Here is a 13038-nt window from a genome sequence, read left to right as displayed (position 1 = left end):
TTGAAATTATTCTTATAAAATAATGGAATTCATATGACGGAGAAGTTACTGATCTGCAAATGATGAAAAAAAAACGGAAACAACATGTTCAAAACATCTGCATTTCCAGCCTTGGCTGCTATCACTGAGGTTATTAATGGTCGTCTGAGGAAGGTTCTGCCATTAAATGCACTTCTTGTGCAAATCATCAAGATCCTCTGCTGGCAGCTCCTGTGTTAACACCGACCAATGACGTCTCAGATGTGTTGATGGGAGACAAGTCTGGAGACCATGGTAGCACTCTTAGGCCATCCAGTAGTACAAGAAACATACGACCTGGTTTGGTTGCGTTAAAAAATGGCTTCTGGGAGACTTTGGAGAAATGGCTGCACCACTGGTTCCACCACCAAATCAATGTAATGATGAGCAATTAGTGAACCTAGAATGAAGAGTAGAGGGGTCCGGTCACCATACATTATGCCACTCACCACCAAAATCCATGAGTAGGATTGGTGTGATGTTCTCTCGTGAAGGCCTCTTCATGGCTTTGCCGCGTGGTCTCCAGATCCAATCTCTCATTGCTTCCAAAACGAGAGCAGGACTCAACATTGAAGTCGATAGACCTCCATTCCAGCCTCCTTGTGGCCTTGTTCTACACATTAGTCCGATAGATTAGTGTTGTGGGATCAATAGCTCCACGTCTGGCTCGTAGCTCGATGTCATGCAGATGCCTTCATGCCTTCGGATGGTTTGTGTAGCCACTGATTGACTCCTGATGTTTGGTGGCTGACGTCCTACTTCACCGTAATTCAGAATGGATCACCATGCGCCATTCTTCAAATCTGAAGAGTAGAACATGTGAGCAGCGCCATCAGTCGTTTACAAACCGTGAAGTATACAAATGTTTGGGTAAAGATGTTTTCTTTCAATTTCTATAATCTCTCTCCACAGATAAAGCCACCATCCGACCGGCCAAGAGCATGGACTCCTTGTGCTCATTACCCACAGAAGGTCAGTAAGATCCCTGTATGTGAGCCGCCGGTCAAGAGCTGATCAATCACTTCCAGCAATGGAGAAAAATAATATTTACAAGTTGTCCCAGTCAGCGCCGCGCTCCGATCCCAATCACTGAGAATTATTGTCACTGTGCGGATGATTTGTGCTGCCTGGAGAGGCGGCCGCCTGTCGCACCCGTCATGGCGAGGACTCGCGACTGTGTCATCCATATTCCATCCTCACAGCAGTCGCTGATTTACTGTGCGCTATAAACATGTACGAGTGCCAGAAAAAAAGCAGCACGGAAGTCTCCAGCACCGGCACATTGATTAACACCGCATAGTGATAGATGGATAGGCCTGCTCCAGCAAATAAAATGTGGATTTTAGAAGCGGTTTGTCTGTACATCTATCTATTATCTATCTATCTATCTATTATCTATCTATCTATCTATCTATTATCTATCTATCTATTATCTATCTATCTATCTATTATCTATCTATCTATCTATCTATTATCTATCTATCTATCTATATCTATCTATCTATCTATATCTATCTATCTATCTATCTATCTATTATCTATCTATCTATCTATCTATTATCTATCTATCTATCTATCTATCTATCTATCTATCTATATCTATCTATCTATCTATCTATTATCTATCTATCTAATATCTATCTATATCTATCTATCTATCTATTATCTATCTATCTAATATCTATCTATATCTATCTATCTATCTATCTATCTATCTATCTAATATCTATCTATATCTATCTATCTATCTATCTAATATCTATCTATATCTATCTATCTATCTATCTATTATCTATCTATCTAATATCTATCTATCTATCTATCTATCTAATATCTATCTATTATCTATCTATCTATCTATCTAATATCTATTATCTATCTATCTAATATCTATCTATCTATCATCTATCTATATATCTATTATCTGTCTATCTATTATCTATCTATCATCTATCATCCATCTATTATCTGTCTATCTATCCATAAAGACTATTGGCAGATTTGTGTGTGCTGTACGTAGCATAATATGGGGCCCATAATACTGTATGGAGCAATATATGGCGCTCATTATTCTGTATGGGGGACTATGTGGTGCCCATAATACTGTATGGGGCACTATATAGTCCGGTTTCTGAGCCATTGAGATCACTCATGTAATGTAAGTGAAATCTTTGGCATTGTACTATCCCTATATTTCTCTGCCATATCGGTGCATCATGAATTGTGGTATGTGTTAAAGGGGCCCACCGAGACTTTTTCGCCCGGGGCCCACAAAACCCTGGAGCCGGCCTTGGGTAGGATCCAGCAATAATTACAACCGTCCGAAGTTTGATGGGAGGAGCTTTGCCAACTAAGGGGGTAATTAGTAGGGTTGAGCGACTTTTACTTTTATAGGATCGGGTCGGGTTTCACGAAACCCAACTTTTTCAAAAGTCGGGTCGAGTGAAATCGGCCGATGCTATAGAAAAGTCGGGGTCGGGGTCGGCCGAAACTCGAAACCCAGTGCAGTGCATTGGGTTTCCAATGGTTCCCAGGGTCTGAAGGAGAGGAAACTCTTCTTCAGGCCCTGCGATCCATATTTAAGTGTAAAATAAAGAATTAAAATAAAAAATATCGCTATACTTACCCTGGTACTAACCGGGAACCTTCCTCCTTCGAATCAGCGCTTGCAGGACCTTGCGGTGACGTCGCGGCTTGTGATTGGTCGCGCGGCCGCCCATGTGACCGCTCGCGCGACCAATCACAAGCCGCGATGTCACCGCGACGTCACCGCAAGGTCCTGCAAGCGCTGATTCGAAGGAAGGAAGGTTGCCGGTTAGTACCAGGGCGCGTCAGAGGGTGAGTATAGCGATATTTTTTATTTTAATTCTTTATTTTACACTTAAATATGGATTCCGATACCGATTTCCGATATTGCAAACATATCGGAACTCGGGATCGGAATTCTGATACCAGATTCAGAAGATCGCCGACTTCATGGCCGACCCCCCACTGGGGTCGGGTCGGGTTTCATGAAACCCGACTTTGCCAAAAGTCGTCGACTTCTGAAAGTGGCCGACCCATTTCGCTCAACCCTAGTAATTAGGGTTAGGATCCCAACAATGAAAGTTCACCTTGTTGTGGCTGGTGGGCACGTCCAAATTTGCCAATTTGTGTGCTGAGTACTCCAATTTTGTAAGTGCAGTCTAACTTTAGTAATGCAGTTTCCATTTTGTACACTCACTGTCTGCACAAAGAGGCTGCTGTGATCTTTGGTTTGTGCATTTTGCAGTCACAGCATCGACATCTTCCTCTAACAGCAGTGACTGGATTTAGCTCATGTCACTGCTGATCAACTATCTAAATGTTGTTGTTAATTACTGAGAGCAACATAAATGAGGCTATTACCACCGCACATGTGGATCGTGGCTCTCCATGCTCCGGCAGCCGGGGGCCTGCTGAACGCACCGATGACTGCCATCTTAGGCCCCTTTCACACATCAGTTTTTAGCTGTCAGGCACAATCCGGCTACTTTTGAAAAAAAAAAATGGATCCGTTGCAAATTGTGAAAAACTCATGCAACTGATCCGATCTGCTGGATCCGATTTTTTTTTTTTTTTATATATTTTTTATTTTACCCTGGTGATAGAGTTTGGACTTTCTGTTCCGGGGAAGAGAGAGAGATAGAGAATGCATGATTTCCTTAAAAAACTTAAAAAACTTGAATCATTCGCCGGATTCCATCATTTCACCTCACGTTTCATCCGTTTTTTGGCTGCTTCAGTCGCTGGGCGCTTTTTCGCCAGACAGAAAAAATGTTCTTTTGTACGTTTCCTCCGGCCGCCGGAAAAGTAATTTTGGAGGATCCGACAAAAAAACGGATGAAACGTGAGGTCATCCGTCGCAATCCGGCACTAATACAAGTCTAAGAGAAAAAACGGATCTGGAGGCAACTATTGCCGGATCCGTATTTTTCAAAATTCGCCGGATTGTGCCTGACGGCAAAAAACTATTGTGTGAAAGGGGCCTTAGTTCTCCTTGGTTGAGTTTCTGTATTCGTTGGTATGTATTTAGATCTATCTCTATCTGTAGCCGCATTCTCAGTGATGTCACTGCTCTCTAGTGATGGGTAGGCTGCATTCTCAGTGATGTCACTGCTCTCTAGTGATGGGTAGGCTGCATTCTTAGTGATGTCACTGCTCTCTAGTGATGGGTAGGCTGCATTCTCAGTGATGTCACTGCTCTCTAGTGATGGGTAGGCTGCATTCTTAGTGATGTCACTGCTCTCTAGTGAATGGATAGGCTGCATTCTCAGTGATGTCACTGCTCTCTAGTGATGGATAGGCTGCATTCTCAGTGATGTCACTGCTCTCTAGTGATGGGTAGGCTGCATTCTCAGTGATGTCACCGATCTCTAGTGATGGGTAGGCTGCATTCTCAGTGATGTCACTGCTCTCTAGTGATGGATAGGCTGCATTCTCAGTGATGTCACTGCTCTCTAGTGATGTGTAGGCTGCATTCTCAGTGATGTCACCGCTCTCTAGTGAATGGATAGGCTGCATTCTCAGTGATGTCACTGCTCTCTAGTGATGTGTAGGCTGCATTCTCAGTGATGTCACTGCTCTCTAGTGATGGGTAGGCTGCATTCTCAGTGATGTCACTGCTCTCTAGTGAATGGATAGGCTGCATTCTCAGTAATGTCACTGCTCTCTAGTGAATGGATAGGCTGCATTCTCAGTAATGTCACCGCTGTCTAGTGAATGGATAGGCTGCATTCTCAGTAATGTCACCGCTGTCTAGTGAATGGATAGGCTGCATTCTCAGTGATGTCACCGCTCTCTAGTGATGGATAGGCTGCATTCTCAGTGATGTCACTGCTCTCTAGTGATGGATAGGCTGCATTCTCAGTGATGTCACCGCTCTCTAGTGAATGGATAGGCTGCATTCTCAATGATGTCACTGCTCTCTAGTGATGGGTAGGCTGCATTCTCAGTGATGTCACTGCTCTCTAGTGAATGGATAGGCTGCATTCTCAGTGATGTCACTGCTCTCTAGTGAATGGATAGGCTGCATTCTCAGTAATGTCACCGCTGTCTAGTGAATGGATAGGCTGCATTCTCAGTGATGTCACCGCTCTCTAGTGATGGATAGGCTGCATTCTCAGTGATGTCACTGCTCTCTAGTGATGGATAGGCTGCATTCTCAGTGATGTCACCGCTCTCTAGTGAATGGATAGGCTGCATTCTCAGTGATGTCACCGCTGTCTAGTGAATGGATAGGCTGCATTCTCAGTGATGTCACTGCTCTCTAGTGATGGATAGGCTGCATTCTCAGTGATGTCACCGCTCTCTAGTGAATGGATAGGCTGCATTCTCAGTGATGTCACCACTGTCTAGTGAATGGATAGGCTGCATTCTCAGTGATGTCACCGCTGTCTAGTGAATGGATAGGCTGCATTCTCAGTGATGTCACTGCCCTGGTGAATGGATAGGCTGCATTCTCAGTGATGCCATTGCTCTGGTGAATGGATAGTCTGCATTCTCAGTGATGTCACCACTCTCTAGTGAATGGATAGGCTGCATTCTCAATGATGTCACCACTCTCTAGGGAATGGATAGGCTGCATTCCCAGTGATGTCACCACTCTCTAGTGAATGGATAGGCTGCATTCTCAATGATGTCACCACTCTCTAGTGAATGGATAGGCTGCATTCTCAATGATGTCACCACTCTCTAGGGAATGGATAGGCTGCATTCCCAGTGATGTCACCACTCTCTAGTGAATGGATAGGCTGCATTCTCAATGATGTCACCACTCTCTAGTGAATGGATAGGCTGCATTCTCAATGATGTCACCACTCTCTAGTGAATGGATAGGCTGCATTCCCAGTGATGTCACCACTCTCTAGTGAATGGATAGGCTGCATTCTCAGTGATGTCACCACTCTCTAGTGATGGATAGTCTGCATTCTCAATGATGTCACCACTCTCTAGTGAATGGATAGGCTGCATTCTCAATGATGTCACCACTCTCTAGGGAATGGATAGGCTGCATTCTCAATGATGTCACCACTCTCTAGGGAATGGATAGGCTGCATTCTCAATGATGTTACCACTCTCTAGGGAATGGATAGGTTGCATTCCCAGTGATGTCACCACTCTCTGTCTAGATCTGCATCTATCTGTCTACAGTTGGACACCTACCAATCAGAACGTGAACTGATGATGCCATTTGTTTCTGTGATGGGACATACTTTGCTTAGTAATTCATCCAATAATGACATGATTTAGTATATATTGCAATATTATTTGACTATTCTACTGTAATGAGGGTAAATGGTCAGAATGGGTACAATAAAATCCCCACTTTTTTACTTTTTGTTCTTCAAGGTGAAGATGAGAAAGCAGGCCGATTCAAGAGACCTGTGGGTGCCGGCGGCTTCTTCATTCCGGTCCTCAGGTCTCGGGCTACAGGGTCTGGTAGCGCTTATGATGTAAGCAAGCAAGACAGTGAATGGGACAGCGAAGAAGCCATTGGTGCTACAGGTGGGTCTTCCCAAGACAAAACTACACACAAGACTCCTCCAGCGAAACCCCCACCTGAACAGATGAAAGTATTCCGGATCGGCGATGACCTGGATAATGAGCAAAACTCTCCTAAAGGAAGGAAGATGTTTTATACTTCAAGTGAAGGACCCACCAAATCTGGTTTTCCCGGCAGTCTGTTTCCTTTGGAAGCCTCACCAAGACACCAACGTAAAGCTCTCAACATCTCAGAACCGTTTGCTGTCTCAGTTCCTCTACGTGTCTCTGCAGTCATCAGTGCCAATAGTACTCCTTGCAGAGCCAATTCCAAGGAACGCCATCTTCTCTCCAGCCTGGAGGAGCTACCTCTGCTAGAGCCAGATGCGGGTCCCAAATCTCCAGGTGCAGATTCTATTACCAAAAGTGGACTTAAAACAGGACCTGGATTTCCAGATGTGGCTGAACCAGTTAGAATGCATGAGCCAAGGAGACCATGTCTTAAAGACCTTAGCCCAGATTTGTTTGAAGGTAATACTGGATAGTGAGTAATGTATTTCCATAACTTCTTCTACCTGGGTCTCAGGGGCATGTACAGATTTGTCCTTCCTTACCATTCCTCATGGTTCAATATTTCCCCTGATGAGTGTCACGAGATGACCAGCTATGGAAAAAACATGATTTTCTGGTACTCTTTTGGGAAATGTTTATGCAGTATGTGTCTATATGTGAACAGCTAGTCATTGTGATATGAATTACACCTTGTCAAGGGTTTTGCTGACTTGTGATATTGTATTGATGTCTATCATGAGGAAAGGTAAGGTTGGACACATTGGCATATCATTGGGATGATCATCTCCAAACCTTTTCATTTTTGTCTTTTTACAGTTCCTCAAAGGTAATCCATGTTGTCAAAATTATATTTTTCCAGTAAGTCATTTTTGTGTTTTGTCCTTGCAGAAGATGATCGAACCCTGACTCTCAAGGAAATATTGCTGGAAATGTCCCAGTTACCAGACATATTGCCCAGCTCGGCAGCAGACAGGAGACCGATTGAGCACACGTTTGTGTCTATCAATGAGCTACCTGTAGTCAAAGACTCGGAGCCAAAGAAACCAGAATCTGTCAATTTACCTGTCGAAGAAAAGACTTTAAGTCATCTAGATGATCTGTTCTTGAATGATCAGGTATGTGCTAACTTGTTTGTGCTGATTGTGACGGAATTGGAGTCTCAAACTAGACTGGACCTTGAAATACAGTTTATTGTCTTGAGATTGTCAACTCTCTCTAGAGAAAGTCCACTACAAATTGCGCATGTAAGTGCAAGTGTATTATGCACTACCTTTCCTCTCGGACATTGGTACAAGGACATCTAGCTTAGGCAACCAATTTAATAACCTTTATTGTTGTTTTTCATTATTGTGTCTTTAGATGTAGGTTCCCTTTTCTGCCTCAAGAGGAGGCCATTGTCCATTAAGGCAGAGAGAGAATGAAGACGTGGCCACTTATATTTTTGGCTCTCTGCATTCTGTTCCCCATAAGTTATCATGGAGAATAAGGTTCAGGATATCCCTGTTCTCATTTTTTGTTGTTGTGAGTGTCCCAGAAATTTTCAATGGATATGAATATCTGAGTATGAAGATAGGAATACCCCTTTAATAAGTTTTGCTTTTTATTGCATTTGTCAAGTTTTAATCTTCTGCTTTCGTATATTTTCTTTTTTTAAGGATGATGACGCCTCCATCAATCTTCTGGACCCCCTTTGGTCAAACATCCAACAAGAGCTGAAGATTACCGAGTCCGAGGAAGACCTTTCAACCCATTCAGAAAGTACCATGGATCCTAAGAGAACTCCGTCACCTCTTACTGCAACTAATCTTAAAGTAGAATCAAATGGTGTCACTGATGTCTTATCTAGTCTTCAAACGGACTTAATTTCGGAATCTGTAGATGCTGATGGTGTGAAAAAAGAGGCAAAATCTCAGAAGGATAGCCTCATTCCATCAGTTACAAATAAACTGGAAAGTAGCAGTACTCTACCTCAAGAGTCCCAGGAAAGCACAATGCAGGATCAACCGGTTATCGATGACCAACCTTCAAAGTTGACATCTTTTCCAAGCTCGGCAAAACTGGTTCCTGATAAGCCAGATAAAGAGGATACAACTATAGAAAAAAGAGGGAAAAAGGAATGTGGCAAAAAGTTGGAAATAAGTGTGGATCTAGAAAAAGTTGAACATTTAGAAGATAAGGTTGATGAAAGAAAGTCAAGCGAGTCTTTGGACAATGATGACTATGATCTTGAGGTGGAAAGTGTACACACATTCGAGCTTGAAGAATTTTGGGAAGATCACCACTGGGTAACAAGTCCACTACATTCTCCAAAATTAAAGAACTTTTTTGAGAAGGCACCAGCCATACCACCAAAAAGGAGAGGAACCACAGGAGAATTGTACAAAAGGCCAGAGTTCACTCGTAGTTTATCTCTGGACAGTAAAGACACAAGGGCGAGTCAGTGGACCTTGAAAGTTGCTGAAATGAAAGCAGATGGAGGTTCATATATAAGATCAAGGACTGATCAAATATTCAATCTAAACATGCAGAGGGAACCAAGACATTGCCAAGTGATTTCTAATCTTCCTGAGGTGCCGTTAATTGGAAATAAGAGTGATTGCTGCCCTATTAATAATGAAACAAGTCCATATTTGAAATCTGTCGTAAATTTGTCATGGGTAAGGGATGGTCCACACCAAAAATCTACCATACCCTTAAATGATTTGGATAATTTGTCAAATGCCCAGGATATTCAAATGCCACCTAAAGTTTGTAATCGGGTTGTGCCAATCGAAAACAGTATTGGAAATGACAAAGAAGTCTCAGAAAAATCAAAAACACGACCATCATCTTTGACCTTGGACCCTGCCTCTACATCAGGAGCTATTATTTTTACTTTTGAAAATTCAAAGCCTCCTGATTATATAGTGCCAAAGAGTCAACAGGTTCACCAGTCAAGTACAGTGTCGACAATAGCAATGTATGACCGGTCAAAAAGTCTAAATGAGAAGCCATCTTTACCTAGTCAAAGTACAGACATAGACTATAAATCAACAAATCACCATCCCATGAGTCGGCGAAATTCTGCTCCTGTGAGTGTATCTGCTGTTAGGGCATCGTTCATGATAAAAATGTGTCAAGCCAAAGCAGTGCCAGTTATACCACCAAAAGTTCAGTACACTCAAATACCGCAACCTTTGCAGACAGTAAATGCAGAGTCCGAAGTTCCAGATCTGGAGAAAAAAGATGTAGTGAGTGAACCTGACCAGAGACCAAAGCAGCCTCTGCCACCATTGACTGGACATAACGACATTCCAAAGATTCTAAAAACCGAGGTCAAACCTGTAGAAGAGAAGGAAAACAACGACCCAATTACTGTAGATAATTCCCATAATTCCGGTTTGAATTCATCGACAGATATCAATCATAGCATTCTTCAAGATGCCCCAGTCCTCCGAAGGAAGCGGACTTCCGATGGGGAAGCTGCAGGAGATACACCGTTGTCATCCAAAATGGAACGATCTTCTGGACTTTCGAGGTCTTCATTTCGGGCGAGATCTGGAAGACCTCAGAGTCTAATCCTGTTCAGCCCACCTTTTCCCATTATGGATCACCCTGCCATTGACTCAAAAATTCTTCTGAGTCCTATTAAGAGCCAAACCCAGACAAACCAAGAATCCACGGGTGAGAACCAAAGAACGCCGGATGGGGTTATACTCAGGAATAAGATGACAATCCCCAAAAATGGTCAAAGACTTGAGACATCCGCAAGTTGTTTTTACCAACCCCAAAGGAGATCTGTCATCCTGGACAGTCGGAGTGGAAGACAAATTGAGTGACATCTTCAATGAAGGTTCTAATTTCAATGTGGAAGGACTTAAATATTCAATGCAAAAAAAGTTTTTCCATGTAAAAAATTTTTGGGGTGATTTAGCTTTTTTTTTTACTATTTACTTCCCTTTCTCTAAATATTAACAATAATATATAGCTGCAGTGCAGTTCACATGATCAGACTAATCGATATGTAAAATACTACAAGCGGTCACTGTATACTTAGCATGCTTTCCCAAAAATTTTTATCTGTCTCCAAAGCACTTTGAAAAAAACATCAAAAATGTAAGTTCCTCTCAACCTTTAGGCCAGTTTCACACGTCAGTGGCTCCGATACGTGAGGTGACAGTTTCCTCATGTACTGGAGACACTGACTCACGTAGACACATTAAAATCAATGTGTCTCTGCACATGTCAGCGTGTTTTCACGGACCGTGTGTCCGTTTTAAAAACACGGAGACATGTTAGTGTTTGTGGGAGCGCACGTATCACACGGACCCATTAAAGTCAATGGGTCCGTGTAAACACGTACCGCACACGGATGCTGTCCGTGTGCCGTCCGTGTGCCGACTCGGTACCACATGCACCGTGCAGGAAACAGCGCAAGAGTTAAGCGCTGTCCCCTGCTTTGGGTGCTGAATCCAAAATTCATTCCTTCTTCCCAGCAGCGTTCGCTGGAGAGAAGGAATGAAAAATCAGGGTTTTTTCCCTCCCATAGGGGTGGAGCCGCATATACATCACTGTAATGTGCGGCACCACGTGACCGCTCTTACAGGACAAGCAGTGACGCCGAGAGGAAGCATCAAGGGAGCTGGGTAAGTATTTTAATGCCAGCGGGCGGGTGCACAGGGGGAGGGAGGCAGGAGCTGACCGGGAACTTTATTTTAAACACACACACAGAAAAAAAAAAAACTCTGATTTTTCATTCCTTCTCTCCAGTGAACGCTGCTGGGAAGAAGGAATGAATTCTGGATTCAGCACCCAAAGCAGGGGACAGCGCTTACTGTAGCGCTGTCTCCTGCACGGTCCGTGTGGTACCCAGTCGGCACATGGCTGCCGCACGTGTGCCACACTGATGTGCCACGTGGGCACACGGACACATGAACACGGATAACTCTGGTACCGATTTTTCCGGTACCGGAATTATCTGGACGTGTGAGACAGGCCTAACAAGAGGTGGAAATAGCATCTTCTCACTCACAATCAAGGCGATCATATTCTAGACATGTGAATTTTTGAAGAAGGAAGACATCTTATTTTTTAAATATTTAATTATTATTATTTTTTTTTTTTTTTAAGTAAAATGACTTTATTTCTAAGGATGTTTTATATGAATATAATGATAAGCTTTCAAAGCCACCCGCTCAGCTGTCTAGGATTATGCTTTCCTGAAGAGGAATTTTTTTTGTTACATTATCTGAGATATATAATTATTCCTCATTAGTGGGAGTGATGGGGTCAGAAGAAGATCTATGCCTAGAGGTGGCAATACAGTAGTCAATTATACGGCTGATTTGATAACTTGTCTGCCAATGGTCACCAATGGATGGAACAGATGCTGGGCTTGTTCTCGTTTTTCCAGTGCTTGATGTCCAACTTAGCAGCCATGCCAAGGAATGACAATGGTTGGTGTGACTGAGATTTGCCAGAAGACGGTTTTGTAAATTGCTTTCTGATAAGATTCTCAATGATAATAAAGTATTAGAGAATTCACTTAGATTTATAGTTTTAGTGATTATGCAAGTATTCCTAAATATGTTGCTGTTTCCCTTGTATGGTTCATATTAGTAACTCAGAAAGTAGAAGTACTTGTAAGTGTCGAGATACAGCTTCTTTATACCACCACAAAACCTTATCGTATCAGTTCTTGCTTATACTTTTGTGCATAGCAGAAGGTTTTACAACTGCCCATTAATTACATCTTCTACCAATTGAGGCTATGTTCACATTTGCATTGTGCGGGGCTGCGTCGGGCGCAGCCGCGGCGACGCATGCCTCATGCGCCCCTATATTTAACATGGGGGCGCATGGACATCCGTTGTCTTGCGTTTTGTGACGCATGCATCTTTTTTGGCGCAAGCGTCAGGGCGCAGAGAATGCAGCAAGTTGCATTTTTTTTGCGTCCAAAATGATGCCAAAAAAGGACGCATGCGTCACAAAATGATGCGCTTTGCATGCATTCTTGTTTGCGTTGTGCGTTGCGTCGCTGACGCAGCACCGCACAACGCAAATGTGAACGTAGCCTAAGTACAAGGATACAACTACTATGTCCATCAATGTCCTATAATATATCTACCATAATAGTGTACACATGTATCTACAATACTGCCCCCTATGTGCAAGAACATTAGCAGTATTATATTCCATAAAACTGCCTCTTACAGACAAGATCCATTAAGTATAATACTGCCCCCTGTGTTATAAAACAAATATAATACTGCTCAATGTACAAGATTAAAACTAATACTGCCCCTATGTACAAGAATATAACTACTATAATACTGCCCCATGTACAAGAATATAACTACTATAATACTGCTCCTATGTACCAGAATATAACTACTATAATACTGCCCCCATGTACAAGAATATTACTACTATAATACTGATCCTATGTACAAGAATATAACTACTATA

At 42.7% G+C, this 13038-nt stretch overlaps 1 protein-coding gene across 1 annotated transcript in view; it reads left to right on the top strand.

The window, feature by feature from the left end:
- Window positions 1-10541, top strand: part of ARHGAP31 (Rho GTPase activating protein 31) — a 230986-nt gene extending 220445 nt beyond the window's left edge. Inside the window, exons 9-12 of the mRNA XM_069760572.1 lie at window positions 931-990; window positions 6388-7050; window positions 7480-7706; window positions 8247-10541. Coding sequence (XP_069616673.1) covers window positions 931-990; window positions 6388-7050; window positions 7480-7706; window positions 8247-10409 — 3113 coding nt within the window. The 3' untranslated portion in view covers window positions 10410-10541. The remainder of the gene's footprint in view (window positions 1-930; window positions 991-6387; window positions 7051-7479; window positions 7707-8246) is intronic.
- Window positions 10542-13038: the final 2497 nt, after the last annotated feature.

Source organism: Ranitomeya imitator, chromosome 3 (assembly GCF_032444005.1).
Source record: "Ranitomeya imitator isolate aRanImi1 chromosome 3, aRanImi1.pri, whole genome shotgun sequence".
Lineage (NCBI taxonomy): Eukaryota > Metazoa > Chordata > Amphibia > Anura > Dendrobatidae > Ranitomeya > Ranitomeya imitator.
This window is presented reverse-complemented; position numbering and strand designations above follow the sequence as displayed.